Genomic DNA, 24,049 nt, shown 5'->3' with positions numbered 1-24,049 from the left:
GTGCTGTTGTTTAGCCAGCGCCGAGTACTCATTTCACCAAGAGTACTAAAAATGCTAATCTGTCTGAGATCATGAGGGCAGACTGACCTAAAAGTGCATTTTTCCCATTCTCGTCGGGCAAAAAGCGGCGGTCCACGGCACACACCAGAATGTGCTCGGGGATGCTGGGAGACTTGGCACCGACTAACTCGAAGCCTGCTGGGACTTCAATGGGCTCTGCTGCTCTGGTGACAAGACGGAGGTCCTTTCCAGCCTGACAAAATCCTGGAGAACGACAATGCTTTTTCAGAAGACGTTCAAATCATGTGTATAACTATCCTGCATTATGAATTTTCTAAAGAGAATGTTTCGGAAAAGTTATTTTTTCTTAAAGTAAACCTGTTGAGATGATACCATCGAGTGTGCAGCAACCATCAGGCGCAGGAGTTTGCAGGTAGGGAAGTGGAGGGCTGCTGCTGTCGGAGTCATCATCATCCTCCAGCTCCTCCATATCATTGGAAGAGTGACTGTTCAGAGGATCTTGACCCTCCTCACCCTGGAGTGGCATGTCAGCTTTTGGCTTTACATCTGCTGGAAACATCCCATATGATTATTGTCACCAGAGCAATTTTCACATCAAGTCAAACCATTTTCTAACTCCTTTCATAAATAAATGTAGAAAAATCCTCATTATTGATAGCCCTGGAGCAATTGCAGTCACAAAGTACAAAGCACCATGTATTGTTTTTAGTGACTGTGATAAACCAACACAAATGAGTGCGTAATTTTAAAGTGGAATAAAAAAAAAAAAGAGTACAATATTTTCAACATTAGTTACAACCGTGGAGTGTATCTGAATTCATCTCTTCCTACTCCAACACCTCAAAGTGAAATCTAGTCCAACCTTTTGCCTCCAAAAGTGTCCTATGTGGTTAAGCGAGTCCATCTATAAGAAATTAAATATCAATCAAGTCAGGGACAAGGTACAAGAACAAGAAAGGGACAAGAAAGTGCTTAAAGTAGGGTTAGAAAACAATATCAGAAGCTTGAAACATTTAATGGAATATACAGTAGTTCAGTCCATCATCTGAAAATGAAGACTATGGCAGAAAAAGCCAAGACATGATTCTCCTCCTAAACTGAAAGGTCTGAACAGTTTCTTTAATCAAGGAAGATCCAAAGCTCAACAGTGTGAATCTGTTGACAAGACAACCATTAACTGTGCACGCCACAAATCTGGTGGAACAGTGGAAAGAAAAGGTTTTTTGTAGATTTTTTTGCATGTTAAATAGAAACACAGCAAACACCTAAACAGGTACAGGTTGCCGTTTATAGGGTGCATTTGATACAAATATTCTTTTGTTCCAGGCACTACCAAATCTCTTATGCAATTTTGACAAAGCATGGCACATTTTAAAACATCTAGTGTTTTTTTTGTTTTTTTTTTTGAGTGTGGTATTTGAATTGACATATGTGAATTATGCCTTGAATATTGTTATTGCTGCTGTGTACTATATTTCCCCAAGTGGGGAATAAAGATCTGAGCTGTGCATTACCATGAGCAGCTCCAAAGCACTAGTGGCAGCCATAAGCTGAGGGATTTTCTCAGTAGGACCTGGGAAGCTGGATGGTGGATGTGAAGATGGATCAGTTTAAATGCAGGGTAATCCATGAAAAAACTTTAGATTTTGGTTGGAGTTTCTCCTTTTATCAGAACAACAACCTCAGTCAAAGTTCAGACCTAAATCCCATAGAAATGTGTAGGAAGATGTGAAGATATTCACAGAGACTCTCCAGCCACTCTGACTGAGCTTCAGCTGTTTTGCAAATATGGCGTCTTCTGGTGGAGACGTCCCAGAAGCCTTGCAGCTGTAACTGCAACAAATTACTGACAGCAGCAGGACCGAACATAAAAGAAGGTGAGACCAGAGGTGGGACCAAGTCACTGTTTTGCAAGTCTCAAGTCACAGCCAATTTCACATCTCAATATTGATAAAAACATGTTGCGTGAATCAAGCTTGCCAGAATCACTAACAAAGACACGAAACAATGTGCTGCATTATTATCCAGAAACACCCAGAACTATCCCACTGCGTTACGTTCAGGATCCTTACAATTGTAAATGGTTTTACTTTTACAGCAATTTCTGAAGGATAGCAAAATTACTGGATTTTGATTTGTTTTCTAGCAAAATTATACCACTTGGAAATTTCCTAGAGGAAAACCCATTTGTGCAATGACCATCACGCTGCCATTTGAATAGTTATAACTGAAAAAACAGTAGACTTAATGCACTGACTGCAGTAAACAATCTACAGTATTTATTGGCAATATAATTTCCCAACATAGATGTCTTTAAATAATCCTAACCCTGTCAAATTTTGGATTTGAGAATATGGGAAATGTCTCTGTCCGGTGCTACTGTCAGAGGAGGGGGGCAGTTAAACTAACGTAAGATCCGTGGGGGGAGGAGGGATAGGAAAGGGGTGTAAAAAAACGTAGTTTCCCTTATGAGTACACCGGAGCGCCGCTCACTATCCACCGGCTTCCTGAGCTAACACGGTGCACATTAATGTGGACACGTTTGAATCACTGGATTTATACAGCATGACTAAACATAGCATACAAGTGAAAGATAAGCGGTATCACCAACGTAACCCAGAGTTACTAACACGATGTTAGCTAGTCAGTTGTCTCAAAGTAAAAGAAAAGTATCGCTTACGTCTTTGTGCAACTTCAAATGCCGAACAGTTGGAAGTTGTTGTATCTCCATCTGAGATCAGCTCTTGCAGGTTTTGCATGTTTCACTCCGTTTTTAGTTGGATATTTCATGATTGATGTACCCAAAAGAAATTACTCACAGGAGCATATCTGCTTTGAGCGATTTTTTGTCTCTCGTTCCCCCCCGTTGCTATTTTTAAATTGAAATCATGTTCATTTGATTGATTGTTCTGCAGCTTACGCACACATACATGTACATACGGATTGTGGAAAAACAGAGGGACGGTCTGCACTTATTAATACAAAATGAGTGAAATGAATTAATGGGGCCACTTTATAAATACAATGTATTTTAAATTTTAAGACTTTGAGTAAAATATAAAGTCTTTTCAAGTAAACAGCTTCAAGTTAAGTCAAGTCCCATATCAATGGTGTGAAAATCAAAGTCAAGTCCGAGTCTTTGAGCATTTTTTTCAAGTCAAGTCTCAAGTCTTGATTTTAATGACTCGAGTCCAAGTCATGTGACTCGAGTCCTCACCTCTGGGTGAGACTTTACATTACACTACATTTGAACACCATGCATTGTTTTCAATAAACATTCCAATGATGCATGACATTGTGTTGTTTTATCACTTATCCCCTCTCTCCAAAAACATACTCTAAAGCTTGCTCTTACAACATGGCCGAAATGACAAAAATACCTTTATTTGCCTTTTAGGGCAACAATATTGTCAATGTGTTTTAATTTAATAAAAAATTTAAAAAACTCTTCTCCATTTAAAATCTAAATGTGAAAATTCTTTATTAAATTAATATTGTGAAAGTTAAAAGTCAGATCATGTTTTTCTTTGTCTACGGAGGACTCTACCTGGATATGCCTCCGGCTCCAAGTAGAGTTGTGTAAAGATGGGCTGCGGATCTCCGCTGCTGGAGCGCAGCGACGCTTCGATCGAGTTGTGGAGAGCCTCCTCGAAACGAGCAGACTTCAGCTGCCCCGCGTACGAATTTCCCATTATCTGTGACAGTACAAAGAAAAAGGGGGCAGCAAGGTGAGCAATGTGCAACATTGTTTATCTCAGCTCATGGATTTAGCATCTTACATACTGTAATAAGAGAAAGCTTCATAGACAGCAAAGCAACCACAGACCCTTTACTTAGTCTTTTTCTGCCACTATGAGTTGATTTGAAACTTTGTTTACAACCAAAAGCAAATGCAACTGGATATTTAACCAAAAATGTGATATAATTAGCAGTAATTTCACTTCATACATGAAGCTGTAGATGTATTTAATGTTTGTTTTGCTTTATTCTGCTGTAAAATATTAAAATAACTTGACTTAGCATTTTTTAGCATTATACAACGGAAACCATTTCACTTTTGATATATTTAAAATGGAATATCTTATTCTAAAGTTCAGTTATATTCTGCCCATCAAAACAAAATGGTTGAAGCCAGTGGCATTTTCACAATCATTACTGGTCTTTCCCAGCCTTCTGTCCGCTGTGTCACTGTGCCTTCAGTGCCCCGACCTGCCCCACCACCCCCAGTGTCCACTGCGGGACATCTGCCGAGGTCGGGCCTGTGTGGAGCTGTGATTGGCTGGCTCTCTGGTGCCAGGTGGCAGCTGGACAGAGGTCTGAGAATAAATAAAAAACAAGAGCAAGAGGAGGAGACAGAAGAGAGAGAAAGCATAACACATGCAACTAAAACTGAATTATAGCTATGATCTGGTGGAGTTTTCTTTTTCAACTCTCATATTTTTAGTTTGTCAAAACACATCAGAGGTGTTCCTAACCTAGGCAGTCAAACTGTGAGAGATAAAAAGCAGAAGACTAAAATAAAAAGTGGGGGTTGGACGCTTTCCTGACACACACATTTGACCTGAAATGCCTCTTTCATGTTTGTCCTTGGACTACATTCGACTGGTGCAGACCACTGTTGTGGTAAACAACACAAGAGCCAAAAAGAGGAGGTCTAGCTTGGATACTTCAAGTGTATCAGAAAAAAAGTCTAATCCTATTATTTATTTTTTAATCTTCTCATTAAAGTCTGACAGAGATTCCTTGCAGCTTTTGAATGTCATATAAATGGCCTAAACTAGACCAAATTATTTTGTTTAAAAATCAGCTGAATAAATTAAGTGTTTTTTGGTTTTTTTGTATCTTGCTTCCTTCAAACTTTAAATGATGTAAAAATATGTTAAGATACAGCTTTTCTTCGGAAGATAATGTAATTTATTTACAAATGAAAACCAAACTTAATTTAAACATGTCAAGTCATTAGTTCTCTTGAGACTGATGCCTTTTAACTGTGCTTAGGATTCTTACGCTACAAAACCCTTTGATAAAAATCTGACTTAATGGTTTATTGACAAAATAAATTTGCAAAAAAGGTATAGAATAATTTAATACATTTAATTTAAAACAGAAAAAGGAACTCCTACTCAGATTGCAAACCAAATAATTACTTATATTGTGACACATAAGTCACGTTCACATTATTTTTTCAGTCTTTGACCTAAATCTAGGTCAAAGACAGAATAGGGGGGTTGAAGTCAACCCACCTACAACATCCCCCAGATCCACCTCAGCAGATAAGAACAAACCCATAAACACCATGAATTGTAAGCAGAAAATCAACCTGATCTTATATATGGTAAGTCTGAAAAATATGTTGATCAGGAGAACCTGATGCAGTTAATAATATGTTAGTTACATGTCAGGGGTAGTGAATTTTTTAAAACTTGTATTTAAACTGCTGAATGCATTTGAGTAGCCTGAATGAAGATTTTATTCCCTACAAGTTTTGCACACTGCTATTGTGAATCCTATGAGTTGCAATACTAACTTTGGCTCTGCTGTATCAGCTGGGTGGTGTCAAAGCAAACTGACCCTATGAGCTGAAGGGAGTTATTTGTATGCTGGAAAAAAGACAAATTGGTTCATAATGAGAAGTTTGTACTTGAATTTTTATTTTAGAAATATGTTCTGAATGGGTCTAAGTATTTTACAATAAATGGATACTAGATTTAGAATACATTTCCACGTAAACGAAGATAAGAATAACACATTTTAAACCTTTGTATCACCTATCACTCTTATCAGAGCTACACTCAGAGTGATGGGTGGTGCTCCTTTAGTTCCCACACTATGACTGTGTATGTTTTGCATCCAGGAAACCGTTTTAAACAGCTAAACTTTTTTATTTTTTGTAACCGAGAGGACCGTGTTGGAGATTAGTTTGAGCGAATTGATGAACAATGTGCAGCAACAGGTGGGGGCACAGCCACTCTCTGCTCCACACACTGGGACATTTTCTGGCTTCTAATTGCAACACTTTAAGATACAAGAATGCTATATTGAAATTTTTTTTTGGACATTTGGTTAGTATAACTTTTTAAAACTTGTTACACTGTACCTTGATTTAATATGTATTTACCGTATTTTCCGGACTATAGAGCGCACCATACTCTAAGCCGCACCTACAAATTTTTTGAAAAAAAAAAAAAAAACAAAAACAACGACTGGAGACGTACATATATAAGCCGCACCGGGCTATAAGCCACCGCCGGTATCTCTGCCGCTCTCAGTTTTCCATAAGGGAACTTCTTTGATTTCCAATTTTGACTTCCAATGATTCACTTCCTGCACCCCGTCCCCCCCCCCGGCGGTTGAAGAAAAATCCACAGAAATGTCTCACCGGGCTATAAGCCGCTTGGTTCAAAGCGTGGGAAAAAGTAGCGGCTTATCCATACCTTAAAAAATTAGCTATTTAATTTGGTGTTTTATCAATATAATTTCTAAATCTCAAGTTACACACAATGAGTTGGAACACAGTTTTTTTGACAGACTTAAGTCTAAAAAATTGAATGTATGCAATTCTGACAGCACATGATGATCTGACAGAACACCATCTGGAACGCTATTTGCATTGCGAGGAGCTCTGACTTCTGAGTTGTTGACAAAAGCCAAGTGTTAGCGGCATAACGTCCAATTTTCAAGTTCGGCCCGTGGGGATTTTATTGATTGATGATAATGTCCGGGTTTTCATCATTTTTGGGGGACCAATAAGCATCCTTAAAATGACTGGCGCGATGCCTGGAGTACGGCAGCCTTTTTCCTCCGGGAGCTGCTGGTTGAAAGTGAACAGCGGGAAGAGCGCTGTAGGAGTATTTATACAGGTAAGCAGATAGACTGAACACGGCGGGCGACTGAGTAGGTGATGGTCACAGTGTAAGTGTAGCTTTACGGACGAACCGAGCAATAAATTTCATATTATCCCGGTCTCAACAAACGGGTGGCGGAAATCATATTGGCGGTCTATGGCTGGTAGATGGGTTTATGAGTGTGACGAACTAAGGTGCCGTAAATATCCCGTATTGTCCCCCCTCTCCCCCTCCGTTCTTACTTTCGTTCCCTGGCCTACCGGTGCCCAGACTTACGTTCATTTTATATATATATATATATATATATATATATATATATATATATGTATATATACGTATATGACCATAAAAGTGAGGGTCACATTAGTGAGTGCTGAGTGGAGGCCAAAGATGCTCAGTCAAGACCATCAAAAAGCTACTGGGTGGCATCAACAGATTGTATGAATTTGACCCTGGGTCACACTGAGCGAGTGAGATCTTCATTCAAGAGGCCACAGTGGAGAAAACATGAGAACACATCAGGTCTGTGCTGTGTACCACACCTACTTTAAATCTTTCTTCATGTGTTTCTTGTGGCTTCTAGCCTTTGCTCAAGTTTTCTCAAACAGAATGGAGAATGGCATAACGTACAGTTACAGTTACATATCACAAAGCACTATCAGCAATCATGCTGTTTAGGAAGTAGATGAATTCTGTGTTCCAGAAATTAATGTATTTTGTTATGAAATTAATGTATCAACCCTGGAGCAAAAGCAAAATGCTCTTAGACTCCTGAAGTTTAAGAGAGTTTTGTCATTCACAGTGATAGTACAAGTGGGTCCTTAACAGATGTGGGCTAGGAGGCCCCTCAGCAAGGAAGAAGACCCCAGGCCCCAAGTTTTGAAGCTACAGTCAGCACACTACCAGTTGACTTGAAGCCTGCGGTAGTCTGTGTCCAGAAAGGAACATTTTCTTTCTAAAATGGGAAAGGTTTTAGCTGTTTGAACACCACGTCCAGAAAGAAACTAAGTTTTAGAAAACCCAACTTTTATTTTTTTTAAATAGTTTCCAGAGTGAAAATGGCCTCCTATGGCCATGTAAATAGCGAAAACACATCTTTTGTGAAATATTAGCTGATTAACCCAAAATATAACCCCAAACGTGACATATATAACTACAGTGGCAGATTGCCTTGTAGTTTACTAGTTCAATAATCCAATGCGTCACCGAGAATTAGCTCGATTTCATTATCACTTCAAAAGACTTCACTCAAATTTTGTGGTTCACCATTCTTGTATTTTCATTGGGTTCACCAGTAACCTTATGTGGAATCTTTAGGTGCATGTCCCATACTTTATTCTTGCTGCCACTTACTGATCTGCGGACGTAAAACCAGGATTTTGGACAATCTTTGGTGCTTCGATGTGCTTGAAAATATTTCTGGAAACAGTCTTGTGTAGACTCGAGTTTTTCAAACTAACAACCCATTTAAAAAAAAACCCAAAACAAAACAACATTCGACTGTGCATAGGCCCTTTTGGTAAATTAAATTCAATCATGTTTAAAATCTCTGTCTAGATATCATAAAATGAAACTAAGTTACTCTTTGTTCTGTATTAAATGTATTCTTAGAATTCCATAGTAGGCTCATGCCTAGAATACACACACACACACAAACACCAAATTCAGATATGTCAGCATAAACAGCATTTAAATAAAGGAAACTTACAATATCCAACTGTTCCCAAGTGTGAAGGGACTTGTTTACCTCGGCTACATGCTGAATCTCTAATAATCAGCAAAAACCTTCAGATGGGGAAAAGATGTGTTGTTTCTTAATGAAACACCTACAAGAGAAAGAACAGAGAAATTTCTGGTTAGGTCACAAAAATCTCAAGGTTTTGTTTTCCCAAAGACAAAATATACACTGTGCTTGTTAGTAATGGCATTTCAAATAAAAAGAAAATAATTACAATAAGCACCTTTCTTTAAAAATTAGTGGCAGGATCAGTTATTGTGGATTGAGATCCTGCGATATTGAAATACCAAAATATTTCCCACAAAACTGAAGTCTGTCTAGTGTCAGCATGTGACTTCATATGGTGAATTAACTGTATAAACAGGATTACTGGATAATTATAGCTATAATTAACCATAACTATGATTACCCAGTAATCATAGTTGCTGAATATGGAAGTATGTGCCTTTAATGGGTTTTACACTGTTTCCCTGATTCTCAATATTTAGCATAAAATGAAGTACTTGTTGTTGAAGATCCACAATATATGGTGAATACATTGTCCCTGTAACATCCCTGTGTACAATATTTATCTCGTAAAGGGGTGTTTGGCTAACATATTGCAAGTGTTACGAACTTGGATTTTACATGATAATATAATATTTAGCTAGTTGCAGAAGGTGCAACAGTAAGCACCTTCTGCCAGAATCCCCTGGCAGAAGGTGCTTACACAAACACACACAACGTTGCCCAAAATGCTAAAAATCACAAAGAGATGCAAGCAATGGTGTGAATGAGAGAAAAGGGAAAAAACAACACATCGTAATTAATCTCAATTAATTCCATAATTCACAATTAATCCCATCATCACTACATTTATGAATAAAATCTATATCAATAGATTTTCTAATATTGTTCACCCCTACTTGTTGTATTGACAGAGTTGGCTAAAGCCTTCTCATCAGGCTGGAGCTAATTTACTTGCATAATTGCTTACTATAAGCATTGAGGAAACTTCCATGTTTGGAGGGTGGTTGTAAGAAAAAACAAATGAGATAGACAATATAGGAATAACTTGAAAGAACTACAAGAATTTGTTAGCCATTAAGGTTGCTAGAGTTTGAATCTGTTTACAAATTCCTATCAATCCTAAATTGACTCTTATTCAAATTCAAAAATATTGTAACTGATCAAACTTGAACAGGAAATAACCAGTGAATTGAGATTATTTCATAATGAACCTATATTATATGTTTGGTATGTTTTCGGCATTAAGATCAACTTGCAATTAGACAAGGATGAAAACTGCAAAATATGGACTGAAACATGTGCTATGGGTTGTTTTGCATCTGGCGTAGCAAGATTGTAAAAAAAAAAAAAGCAAAACTGAAATGGTTCCCAAATGATGAGTCAGGTTGAGCAGTTTTCCAACTGTATGGTGCTTAAAATTATGCAGAGCTGCCCTTCCCCTACATGTTTCTACACAAGTTGGTTGAAATAACACAAACAAACATGCCTATTTCAACAAAGTTACAAAGTTTATGGTCAGTCAGTGTTCCTTATCCTACTTAATCTGGTTTCACAGATTAAGTAAAGACTTTAAATCTTTACTTAATCTGTGAAACCAGTGCATCTTTACCTAAGGTTATTCATCATAAATTATACCCATCCAAGATTCTAAATTAATATAGTCAATGGTTTTGAGATATTAGTGTATCATTACGCTTTTATTCAAAGAGACATTATCAACAAGATAGTGCCTTTATGAGTATAAGAAATACAAGAAAATGCAGCGCTTGCCTCTAACTTTGCTGAATTTAAGAAACATGCTTGGCATCAACATAATAGAATAGATTTAATTTAAATAACCTAGTTGTGAACAACTATTGTTTCTCTCATTTGTCGCACAAAAAAAGAAAATTGTGTTTTGTATTATGTGATGCTGAAAGTTCTAAAAGCATGACCAGTCATTGCCAGAGTGACAGATTTCAAGATGCCAGGAGAATATCATCACAATACTACAGTTAGCATCTGCTTCAGGATTTCTTTCCAGTGCCAACTGTTATCTAGTTCAGATTTTAAAAAGCTTGGAGCTATCAAACTTAAATTGGATAAATACTTTATACGCACAAGAAAATGTTGCTGCAAATTTGAAGAAACTCATACTCTTCTGTAGCTCTACTTACCGTAATTAAAAATGTGTAACAAAAATCCTACCTTAAGGATTAGTTAATATGCCTGGTGAATAAAGAGTGTTTCTGTAGTGTGGAAAGCAACAGTAAGTTGTGCTCTCTGTAGTTTGATACCACAGGTCCCAACAGTCCAAAGAGCATGTTCACTGATTAAAATGAATGGAAGCACTTATGGCCACTCAAACATTAAGAGCAGCCCGAACCATGACACATGTATGCCCTACTACAAGGCTCCGAAAATGCGTTACATGATACCACCACAGCCTTGGGGTCTATTTTCATTAAACACACGGGTGTTTTAGTTTGTTGCAGCACTCTCGACGCACAGTCACTGCTTTCTGAATGGATTCAATAAGTACTTTGACCCTTAGATGAGGTATTGTCTAGCCGCTCAGGCTCTGATATACTCTGATACAACAGAAGCAAAGTTCTCTCTAAAAACATTGACTGTCCCAATCTAGCCAACCGTCACCTCTGACCAGGGTGCAGTTCTGATAGAGAGCAGCTGGGTCTTGGGGTCCAAGTCCTTCAAACACCAAATGTACACAAGCTGGCTCAATTTGCATTAACTGACCACACCACAGCTCGTTTTGAGAATGATTGGCCAGCTTGAGAGTTAAAGAGTTAAAAACGTCAATGTGTCAGGAGGAAGCATGCATTGCTTTAGCTTTCAGACATCTGACTCAAAAACAAAGATCTGTGGACAAAATACATTAGCTTGTAATGCAAAATGCTCTTTCCACTGCTGAGTGCTCCCACTAATGAACCTCTATCAAAACTCTCACACTGAGCTAAGTACCCAGAGTCGAGAAATATTTAGATGCTTATCTGGTTACGCAGGCTTGACGTCAGAATAAAGGACGCAGACAGATCTGGACACGAAAGAACCGTAAATCCAGCCGACAACATAACTCCAAGGTGCTTTTAAGTATCCTGTTTTTCGAGTAATGAGACTGGAGGAAAATGTTGATATGCTGGTTTCCAAAAGAGGAAATTAGTAAAAATCTAAAAAGGATTCAGTTTAATGACAATAATCAACGTGTTGCATTCAGACACACCTTCTATTGTCAATCTGCTATGTTTAATGGTTAGAAGCAGAAACCTTTCATTAAAATCCCAAAGGTGACAACAACAACAAAAAAAAGAATTATTTCTAAAATTTACAAGACTCCAGCAACATCTATGCTATCTGTCACATTGATTTACTTTGGTTGTCAAAAGAACAAAACATTCCCAAAAATGATTAATTTACTTGCAGCTGCAGAAGGTTTCAAAATTTTTAGGCTTAATGCTAAAAAGGAAAATCTCTCAAATGCAAATATTTAGCGATTTATTTTATGTAAAGTGATTTTAAAATTGTGTATTTTGAGCAAGAACTACCATAATTTTTTACTTTTTTTAATGGAAATGAAATGAAATAATAATTAAAAAAACTATCTATGTTTGGGCAGCTGACTTCCGACTCTGTTTTCTCTTTCTCTTCAGTCAGTCTTTTGTTTCCCTCTAAAGAGCTTAATTACATTACAATGTTTACAATAGAGCCTGGATTAATCTTACCTCCCTACCTTACATTCAAATTGAGCAGAGGCTTTTCACAAAAGTCAAATTGAAGGAAACTGCAAATGGTGTTTTACATTTTATATCCAGATAAGCCAAAGAAAATGCAGAAAGGTTGCATACAGTTAAACTTGACACCAAGCTATTGTTTCATGTTTGTTAACTAAATAATCAGAGAAAAAGGGTTTGATTAAAACTGTTTTAGACCTTTTTACCTTCATCGTGGAATAAAAATGCATAAAATGTTAATGAAACTCAATTGAAAAATTATCTAATCCATTCACACCTCATTGCTGATCCTTGACATTAAAATAAATAGCAATAGCTCTTATGCGGGAAAGACCTTAGCACCCTTTTAACATTAGAAAAGAAACTATCCATCAGACATGAAAGAAAAGGGGGATGGGGTTAAGCAATGAGGAGAAAAAAAAGGACTAACATCACTTCATGTTGTCTAAATGAGGTGCTAAAAGCCCATATCATTAATGCTGTATAAGGGCCACATGTGGCACACATCCAAGTTAAACAGCCTCTCCTGTACCTTCCATGACTCCTCAGTTACTTGATGACCCCTTAAAATCCAAATTCAGTGTAGAAATTCCACAAATTTGCAGGCAACTCTTCAAATGAAGCCCATAATACAGTAAATCCTTTTTTTGGGAAGAGTTTATCCAAGCAGCAAGCGTATGGAAGTTCAGTCCTTCCCTGCAGAGAGCTTCGTCATGATTCCACACAGAAAGGATTGGGAATCCCTCAGTGGAGCAGAAGCCCTCCTTCTCTCTCTGCCTCTCTATCTCACTCACATGCAAACAAACACGAATCGACACAGACCCCTCCCCCTAGTCCCCTGTGCACTCCTCTGTCCTGTGCCATTTGCCAAGCAGGAGGGAATCCACTGGGGGCTCATTCATCTTGGCCCTGCTGGCCCCCCGCTGTGACAGATGCTATTGGGGGCCTAAAGAGCTAAGATTGGTGCGTATGTGTGTGTGTGGGGGGAACAAAGACATAGTCTCACATCTGCCTGCTGCAACACAGCTCTGCCACGCGTGACCCCCGGTGCATCAAGACATCCTCCATGAGCATCCTGGAAGTTTTCATTTTCAAGAAGTCAGGGGCAAAGGGTTATGCTGGAAGTCGGGGGTTGGTGGTAGTTCCTTAAATCTTTTCTCACGCTCAAGCTCAGCTCTAGCTACCACACCCAACATTTTATTGGGGGCCAATTTAGCGACGGGACCAAGGGGGGATCCATCTCCAGCAAAGTAGGGACAGGAATGTTGGGTCAGCTTGAGCATTTTGTCTCCACAGCCTTACCCAGGATTGACCCCACACACCAGGCTTTTTTACTCCTGCTATAAATACCAGGGGCTCATCCAGTCAAAATAAATAAACAGAAATGTGCCACAAATCAACAGCTGCTGGCAGATGTTGGGGATTATACATCATTTGTGATCGTTGATAGCACCTTATCATGATGCTGCAAACTAGGGAGAAAACCAATCTCTGGAACTGGAGATTTACCCAAACACATCTGCATGTACAACATCAGAAATTTAGATCAAATTTATTGCAACTCAGAAAGGCATTTCTCAGTCTGTATGACAATCTTGAGTAAAAATAGAAGTTTATTTTTTTGAAACAATAGTTTACAGTAGTAGATCATTGATTTTCTAAGTATAGTAATATTATCTGTAAGAATTAGATGATTTTTTTATTTTGATACATTTATTAAAGCAAAGACCTAAAATAAATATTCACAAAATTTTATAATAATTTCAGTAATGTTTGTCATGTAACAAATTTATTTTATTTAAAATATAAATAAAAGGTTGCTGCTTAACAGACATGCCACTTGCATCTTCCTAAATACTGTTTCAAAACTAAGACTGTGTTTGCATTTGTGTCCTGAATTATTTATATAATATATAACATATTATATATTTATTTAGTAAGACAACATGTAGGAACCCTTTATCAGTCGTCTAACTGATGGTACAATAAATGGGGTAGGGACACTTATGTTACTACATACTCTATAAAGAAATAGTAGAAAATCTGAAAATCTGAATCTGAATTCTGAAAAAGACTTCAAACTGTAGGAATGGTATGATTTCATAACTTTTAAAGATCTTGCTATACTTATTGCAAATCACCCCATAGAAACTATACATTTTTATTACTTTTCCCCTACAATATTATGTTGTAATAGGCTAACCTGTATGAGAAGATAGTCTTTCTGAGAACTCATTAGGGTCAGAAAATGTCAGCAAGAATTCGTCAGGTACACATAAGGTCTGAGCAAACTCACATCCACTGGATGGAAGGAATTGCAGGTCATAGAAATGCTTTTGCATCAAAAGGCTTGGTTTAAATTTAGAGATTTTTTATTCTTATCTTACATGAGAAAATTGCTTTAATAAGGAATTGAACCAATTTTTGTATCTAGATCAAACAGTCTTGACTCTATAAACTTTAATTGTCAAACAACTTTGAAGACATTTTTTAAATTCTTCACTTTGAGTTCAGGATTTTCTAAAATGTGAGGGATGTTCCAGTTCATTACCACAGACACGGTCAACAGTTGTTTTAACCAAGTTGTGCGCAACTCTTCTCACCTTCGCTCCAATGGTTATATAGTGGCACTCTGAGTGTGAGGGCTGCTGTAAATACAACCTCAGCCAATCGGGGCCTTCATTAGTCTTTACAGAGCTTTCATGCACTCGTTTTCTCAAATCTGCCAGACTTTTTTTTAACACCGGGATTTAGTTTAACTGTGAATTTTATATGTCTGCTACAGATTTAGACCACACATTTAAACTTCTGTGACATCTCCAGGAGTTTATTTGAGGATTACTTTATCTGTTACTATAAAGACGAAATCTTTACACCTATTATTCTTATAGCAGCAAGTTCAACCAGAGGAAAAGAGCTGTCAGCGCCATTTATCTCCAAGCTCCTGACTTTAACGTGGCCTGTCTTAAGCATCCTATTGAAAATGGAGATAATGAGTAAGCCCGGCATTTTCTCTGCCCACAAAGACTCTGTGCGAAAAGAAACAAAAGAGTGCAGATTGAAAACTTTCCCGCCCCTAAGCTCATCCCTCACTACAGAACTGAGCACCAAAGAGGACAAAAGGGAAGTGCCCCTGCCAGTGCCACCAGAGGAAAGACAAGTGGAGTCACCAAAAGTAGACTCTGGGAAAGAAAACTAGGGTTAGGGCTTTTAAATGTAAAAAAGGGGAGTCTGGAAACGAGTTCTTCCAGCAGAAATTCTTGGAGTAGATGTGGCTAGAAAACAAACATTTTGTATGGATGTAAAAAGATCTTGTAGTATGAGATGCTCCAAAGTAAAAATTGTTGGTCAAATTGCAATCCAATTGCTGCCAGCTGGAGATTTTAACTGGTGAAGTAGTTGTGAGAGACTAAGTAAGTGCCCTGGACATGAAGCTGTGTGCCATAAAGTTGACACCGTCTTGCCTCCAGAATTAAAATGCAACTTGTGTCGAAGTAAAAAAGGAAGTCGTTCTTGCCAAATATGCTAAAAAAGTCGGCTAATAAAACTAGCAGACGACTCATGAACGCTGAAAAAGACATCCCCGCTTTTAAATAGTTTACTTAGCAGACTTTGTATGCTTATTTGGATAATTAAATGGATAAATAAAAAATAAGAGTTATTTGAAAACATGGTGAGAATACTTTGAGCGGCTAATGATTAGCCAATGACAACAGTTAAGACCATACACACCATGGGGTTCACAAGTGAAAAGATTTTAACCATAACCATAACTTATCTTGTAACCAGGTTGCTATGTATTGCAAATTTTTTGCTCAGGTCCCTCTTGAAAATGAGATCTAGATCTCAACGGGGTTTACCTGATTAAATAAAGGAATATCGAATAATTAGTGTTTCCAGCGTAGGTATGACAGGTCAATATATTGTATTATTTTGTCTGACTCTAATTTGATCCTTTTGTGATTTTGATTGTTTCATATACTATTACATGACATTGTCGTCTGTGGGAAATGTCTATACTAAACATGTACCAATTTGTGCCTCTGTTGACAACATGAAGTTTGGACTTTTTTTCTACTCATACTTCACAATAAAAAAAATGTTGTATACATGTCTCCCATAAACAAACTATCAAAATGATTTCACAAAGAGGTATCTTAGGTTGATATCGGGTGATAATCTGTCATGTTTCACAAAATTCAACAGTTGTAAACAGGGATCAGAACTACAACAAATAACAGACTGGATACAAAGTTTTCTGATAATAATGTACAATATAACAAAGTTACACATGAAATTTGATCAACATATCATCATAATTCTTAAAAATACTTGATGAAACATAAACTTCGACACCATGGTTTTATGACATGAGTACAAAATGAGTTGCTTAGAGATATCAAACAGATAAAAGACGAGAAAAATGGCAATGAGTGGGTACAAAAGCAGAGCAGAAATAGGTGAAGAGGGGAAATGACCTGGAGTCATCTCACAACACTAACAGACAAAAAAACCATAACAAAACTAATAAACAAACAACACAATACAGCCATCCTGTGAAAATTCCCGTGGCAGAATTCGCTTTTCTAGCAGAGAACAGTAGGCTATGTATCGTTGTAGGTGTGAGGACTCTCGCTTCCATTTACTATCCGTGTGGTAGCTTTAATTTCCTTATAAAAGCCCAGAAAAAAAAATCTTCGAAACCCTCCTCCTCCTCTTGCTCCTCAGGACTACCTGCTGGGCCCTGAAGTGCAAATTGCTGCTAGTGAGGACAGCAGATGAGTAAGGTCATTCATGGCTTTCCAGTGAGCCAAACAAACAAAGGCAAACATTCCAGCTGAATGCCATTGCTGAAGTCGGCAGCAACACATAGAAAAAGAGAGACAGTGCAGGGCAGGGCTCAGTGAAAATAATGGCTTCAGGGTACGTGTGTGTGTGTGTGTGTGTGTGTGTGTGTGGGCGTGTGTGTGTTGGGGGGTGTGCGTGTGTGTCTTTGTGGGCATGTGCTTGCATGTGCACGTCTGTGCCTGTGTGTTCTGGGGGGGGATTATCTGTGGAACTATAAAGTGGGGTGAAACAGGGTTTAAAGCCTGATGTGACCAGAGGGAACGGGGGTAGGGCCGTTGGGCCTGAGCTGGGGTGGACAAAAGGAGCATTTGGGCAGATGAAGAAGTCATCATCATTAAGCCACTGGAGGTTTACTGTCCAGTTATAAAGCTCATTTTAAAATTAGGGGAAAGGAGGACTGTGTGTGTGTGCATGTGTGTGAAAGGACAGAGGAACTGGTGAAGCCTTGGAGAACGGTCTAGTAACTTGCTGTGGAACATATAGGAGCTAATTCATTAGGAGACAAGAAGGCTTTATGTTACCACTGGGTTGATTGGAGTGGTGACCTTGCCACACATTGCGGCCTAGAGGATGAGTTTAAGGGCAAGGTATTTAACCTTAAACTAAATCTCAGCTGCAGACAAAGGCCAGCATCGCTTCATGGTAAATGCCTATCAAACAGAGAAGTAATGCAGCACAAATGGAAAACAAGTTTAGTTAAAAGACACCAATTTAGAACAACACTGCTTTGTGCAGCTGATTTTTTTTATAGGAAAGTCTTAGATAAAAGAAAACCTTTAGAATGTGGGTCGAAGGATATTATCATGTGTGCAACTGGAAGTGTAACTACTGGTCAATTCATTGATTAATGAATCAATATGGAATCTGTAAAGGATTGATTAAAAAAGTTTCCACAATTTAAGATTTAGACTGAGTTGAAAGTGTTTGCGCTTTGCTCTGTTCATCCAAACAAAGTTTTTCAGTCTTATTTATATTACACAAAAAATACCCAACTCGTAAAACAAACAGTAAAATGTGTTTATTCAGCTATCTGCTGCACAACATCCTGAACATCTGGCTGCCTTTTGAGCCAGCATCTGTTCTGTTCTTTTTGTTACTTTAGTTACTCCAGTACATAAAATTTGAATTTGATTATTCTAACTTGTGTTTATCCCTCTTCTTTCAATTCAGACATGCATTTCTTAAAAGTGCGCAATTTGTTTCATACCTTTTAAATGATGTTGTTTTGCTCTGTTTGCACTAACCCATGTTAAAACGCATGGGTTACTGAGAAACAGTGAGTGGAACAGTGAGAAAATTATTTTCTTACTGGATTACTAAAGCGCCTAATTTATCTAAAAACATTAGTTTTTAAGGATATGCACAGGTACAGAAATTGTTATCATAAGATCTTTTAAACAAAAGAGAATCTATTAAAAATATTAAATAAGATTAATATACATGCGCTGTAGTAAAAAGAGTATTGTACTTATATAATTTTAACTGTATTTGTAGCTGTTTAAGTGAACTGGTTGAATAAAAAATGTGGGGTTTTTTCATTAATCAGAAACCAGATAGTACAGTTAAATCCCAAATTATTCACAACCCTGGCAGATTTAAATCTTCAATTATTGTCCATTTCATCTAGATGTTTGTTTCTGATAGGAAACGATATAAACATTTCTCAAAAGACAGTGAAAAAATTATAAATAAGTATATAGTAGATGCTGTAAAAACTTATTTTCATTTGTCAGAATTTTTTTTATCATCCATATGCTCAATAATCAATACAAATATCTTTATAAGCATTACAATAATTTAAACCTCTCTTATAACTGCTGACCGGCTTGTTGAATGCTTCCAGTGGTATTTTTGACAATAAATCTCCAAGTCTTTGAAGTTGAAAGGTCTAACCCTGACAATTGCCATTTAGCTACCACCACAGACTCAAAGAAGAAGCACAATGATTTAAGAAACAACTTAAAAAAAAAAATACTTCTTTGAGACATGTATATGTGCTACTACACATTTAGTGTTTTTCTCTTTAAAATATATTTGTAGTTATATATATGTGGGTCAAATTTAAAAATAGGCAGCAGAAAATTCGGATTAAACTCTAAAAATATTCAACATTAAAATGCATAAAACCTATAAAAAATGACAATTATAGTTCAACATTCAACTGGGAAATTTGGTTCCATGTATCTTAACCCTAATAGAAAAAAAGGAATGAAAGTGAAGGACAAGTGACAGTTTACAATGCTATTCATGACTGTGCAACAAAAGGCCTGCCAGTGAACCCAATCTGCATTTTACAGCGGTACCGGGTTGAATGCCAGTTCACCAAATTTGCAACAACAGGGGAGAGAAACAGTACCGTAATACATTTATGGACTTATTCAAGGAATAATTGAAGTGGACCAGAAAGAGTTCTACATCATACAGTAAAGCTGTCATTGGAGGTGGTCAAATACCGGTCAATGCTGAAGTATAGGAAAGGTCAAAGAGAAGAATAAGTTCTTTTAATGTTAAGGCATCAAAGCGTTGTGTTCTTGTACTGGCGAATCATCCACTGTTTTGAGTCACAATTTATTAACTACTAAAATACATATAAATCATGCATCCCTTTTTAATCCTTTTCTGAGTTATACCTCAGTCCTCCTCCACCATCATCACAGATGCTTCTTCCAACATCTGGTCCACACTTAATGGCTCATCCTGAAGCAGATCTTTGATGAGGGTTGACCAGGCCATGTTCCGGCAATAAATGCTTGTTTAGACAGCCCTGTTTGTTATGGGAGGTAAAAGGAGAGCCATGGATCACGCTGAAAGGGCCAACACTATCACAACATTTGCTCTTATCAGATGACAAACTGAGCGAAAGGGGGTCAGATTCCCAGTTCCAGAAGCTGGCCTGGGCTGCAATCGTCTCTCTGTCCACATCACAGGATGTGTGATTAATGCAAAACTAATGGGAGATTTTAGAGTCGATTGCAAAGAAAATAAAAGAAATTCCACTCTTTCTCTTAAGTAAAAGTGACAACCTTCCAGCCATGATTAAGGATAAATGTTTAGATGCTGTTTAAAATTCTGAGGAACAAAATTATTTACATTTTTCACCACATCTTCCGCATTCATTCTCTTCTTAATGTAATTTAGGTACTATAAAATGTATTTAAATTAACTAGGTAACAAATTATTCAACCATTATAATTGGCATTAGAAGAAAGTTGTTTATGTATATTTATTAAATACATGGAGTTTTGCTAAAACATAAAACAATTATGATGCATTGAAGTGATTTGTTAACCAACAGAAGAAATGCATATTTGGTACAATCTGAAATCAATTTTTTATATTTTCCTTTAGATATAGTTGCTGAAAAATACTCCAAGACAGCTATTTGTCATGTGCAGTTGGTTTCAGCATATATCATAAATTGTGTCTAAAATTGTGCACTTACTCTATGCCCAGTTCCTGGTATAAAGCTGGATAAAAGTTTAAAGCAGTTGTTGTTATAAAACAACAACTTGTTTGCCATATTTAACATGTTCTATAATCTTGATAAGAGTATAACAGATTACATGCTGGGTTAATCAGAAATCCACACAATACATGGAATCACAACAGTCAAAGCAATGTCAATGTATGCAGCATCACAATTGCCCACTCAAAATTGAAAGCAATAATTAGTGAGTCATAATACTTCAGGTCCATGCGTCCCTTGACATCTTTGAGTACTTTCCGAACTTTAGTTTAGTCTGACTTTTAACTTTAACTAAATTGTACACATTTGTATGTCTTTTTATTTGTTTTTCTTCTTTCAGCTATCATATGCCTTTTAAACTAGATAGAAAAATGTGTGTCGCTTTGGCATCGATTTGTGCCACTGACTAAAATTTTTTGATCAAACTGTTATTGCTGTTTGAGTTTTGCTTTAAAAATGTATTTATTTATTCCCAGGTGTTGAGATCCCTTCAAAAATAATTATTTTACAACCAATTTTGAATGATTGACAACCGCTTTCCACAAAACATAAAAAAATAAACACTATTGCTGCCTTTTAATACTTCCAGGCTCAGAAAAAATCCCAAGAAAACATTCACGTCTTCACAAATGAGAAGGACAACAAATAAAACATTTTCTTTTAAAGGATGCTTTCATAGCTAAGACTGGCATTTTAATGCTAAAGGCCATTTCTTAAACAGTTAAGAATTAAGAAATTCATAATAAGTAACTTAGACATGATAAGGGCTGCAGTTAGTTATGGCATTTTATATATAAAAAAGATATGTTTATGCGCTTCACCATTTTTGTGCAGAAGCTCATAAAATAAAAGAACCCCAGAGATCACAGATTTAGGGCCAGTACTAATATTAAAGCCGAATAAATATATATCGTGTCTGACAAATTATAAAAGTAACTTCTAATGCCAGACAATCCCATACTTTTTCAGATTTAATTTTCCAGAGTTCCTAGTCCACCATTAAATATAAATTGCGCAAGTTTACTAAGGATTTATAGCAAACATTTCCACAGCAGATGGGTTTTAAACATTTAATCTGCAATAAACAAGAAGGAAGGATTGAAGAAAATAAGAAAGACTCAAGTTGTGAACAAAAATATAGATGCTAAAAAGGAAAGGCGGTAGGAAACAAGGACACAAAAACGCACAGATGGAGGACACAGGGAATGAAGAGGAAGGACGATCACAAGGACACAAGAAGGACATGGGGAGGAGGAAATAAGACTAGAAAGGTAAGAATGAAGGATACAAGACTGTGACGTAGAAGTTAGAGCTCAAGAAAGTAAGGACAGAGATAGCAAAAGAAGGACAGATATAATGAATGACAAAAGGGTGTAGGGTTAGGGTGTAGCACACAATGAAGGAAATGAGAAATAACCTACAGTCATAAAAAATACAGGAACAAAGAAAAGAAGGTATGAACCCTGATATATTAACTATCAGGTCAAATTTTATATGTTCGTCTCAACTGGCTCCACTTAGTTTTAAATGTTTCCCTTCCTGACACATTAACCTAATGTTTGCCACACAGGAGCACCGAGCGCTCCTGGAGAGGACATAAGAAAGAGCTTTGTTGTCTTCATCAGGCGTCCAGAGAGAGATCCACTTTACACAATGGAGTTGCTCCTCTCTTTTCCTCCCTGAAAAAGGTCTCAGGCACCTTGAATCCATTTGAGTGACAGCGTGACAAAGAGTCTTCTTAATGTCCTGACGACGGAGCCTCCTCCTCTTTCCCTCCAAACTTCCTTGGAGGGAAAGAGGGAAAGAGATCGATGGACACAGCGATCAGCTGTGTCCATCGTGCCCCCTCTTCCTGACCCCCAGGCGGCACTGCTTCATCAGCAGCACCCCTTCCCCCGTTGTGTCCCCCTCTGTCTCTCACCACCCTCCAGATTAATAAGCACAGGGTTGCCCGCGGTGACGGAGCTCACACTTAAATCCCATCAGCCCTCCTTACAGCAGCAACCGGTCTTTTTGTCCTTATGGGACAAAGAAAGTAGAGTCACCCTTTGTTTGAGACTTGACCCCCACACACAAATCTTGCTGATGGAAAAAGGTGACAGTAAAATCTCCTGAGGCCTTCATTCAGAAACTATACCTTCAAAAGATAAAAAATAAAAAAATTAAAAAAACGTGGGCAGAAATTACCGCACAGGTCATTTAAATAGAATAAGCAAAAAAGAAAGAAAAAAATTAGAAGTCATTTTCAGATAGACAATAATTAAGTAGCATTTGGGTCCAAAAATTTCCCAAACACATGTGTTTAAACTGGCACAATGAAGGTTGTTATCTATGGTACCATGTTCCGTACCAAAGACTGTAAATCACAGACAGAGTTAATAAATTCAAAACCACTGCAGAATCATTCAATATACATGAATCAGGTAAATATTGTTTTTTTCGTTTCCCTCTTCAGACAAGATGCTAAGAGGGTTATTTTTATCCACAGTAAAAAGACCTTCCTAGAAGGTTTTCTGCACAATCAGTTGCTCAAATGGTAATGCTAGGTGCTATGTGACAAACATTTAATGGATAAATCTCGCTTTATTTAATCCTACTTTAGTAATATTTGTTATAAGAAAATTAAAAGCAAAAATAATAATAACATACTATCACTTATCCTTTCACAAAGATCTTTGCGCCTGTCCACTAGTTTCCTACTTGTGAAAATGTACAACCTCAGTCAAACAGCAGGAAAGAGCTGAGAGATTTCATTGGATTAGCTTAATGTCCTTACAATATATTAACCAATGGCCCCTCAAAGTTGGTGCTGGACTTATTTGGATCCAAAAATGGATAACAACCTTCATTGTGCCAGTTTAAACACATAAACACGTACTGGGCGTCGCCCCTGTACGCTAAATGGTCAGTCCACTACTTGGAAAAAGCCACTTATACGCAATATCTCCAAAACAGTTTATAAAAACATGCAGGCTCACGAACCGTGTCCTAATTTTTTTCATGACTCTGTGTTCCAAATAGGTATTTTTAAAATCTGAAGTGGTTTGCATGACATCCTTTCAAAAGCTGTTCCTCAATTGTTAATAGACACAAGCTTTCCTGTTTGCTTTCTGTTATCAGATTTTCATGTTGCTGTTGTATTTGCTGCAGTACTTGAGCTGTAAATGTTAACACAGTGGGAGCATGGAAGAGAAAACAAGGGAGCTAAAAAGAGAGAGAGAGAGGGAATGACCTCCGCTGCCACAGAGGAACACTGAGTCCTCGCGGCAGAGCGCTGGGTCTTGGTCACCGTAGCCTTGGACAAGCTGCAGCAGCCTATGGGAAAGCCTTCTGCAGCAGGCAGCCCTCTCCCCCGCAGTCCTGGCAGCGTCAACACAAACTGACCTTGTGCAGA

At 37.6% G+C, this 24,049-nt stretch overlaps 1 protein-coding gene across 17 annotated transcripts in view; it reads right to left on the bottom strand.

Moving 5' to 3' along the window:
• greb1l (GREB1 like retinoic acid receptor coactivator) overlaps window positions 1-24,049 on the bottom strand; it is a 58,566-nt gene that overhangs the window by 21,688 nt on the left and 12,829 nt on the right. For 5 of the 17 annotated variants that reach the window (XM_028019371.1, XM_028019374.1, XM_028019375.1 and 2 more), the window contains exons 2-5: window positions 8,575-8,692; window positions 3,569-4,337; window positions 379-570; window positions 88-264 (exon numbers count right to left, since the gene is read on the bottom strand). In XM_028019371.1, coding sequence (XP_027875172.1) covers window positions 88-264; window positions 379-570; window positions 3,569-3,767 — 568 coding nt within the window. In that variant the 5' untranslated portion in view covers window positions 3,768-4,337; window positions 8,575-8,692. Of the gene's footprint in view, window positions 1-87; window positions 265-378; window positions 571-3,568; window positions 4,404-8,574; window positions 8,693-12,873; window positions 13,119-24,049 lie in introns of those variants that run through there. The other 12 variants (XM_028019377.1, XM_028019379.1, XM_028019389.1 and 9 more) reach the window with 10 other exon arrangements.

The sequence above is a fragment of the Xiphophorus couchianus genome, chromosome 6 (genome assembly GCF_001444195.1).
Source record: "Xiphophorus couchianus chromosome 6, X_couchianus-1.0, whole genome shotgun sequence".
NCBI classification, from domain to species: Eukaryota; Metazoa; Chordata; class Actinopteri; order Cyprinodontiformes; family Poeciliidae; genus Xiphophorus; species Xiphophorus couchianus.
Note: the sequence above shows the minus strand (reverse complement) of the source record. Positions and strands in the feature narration are given on the sequence as shown.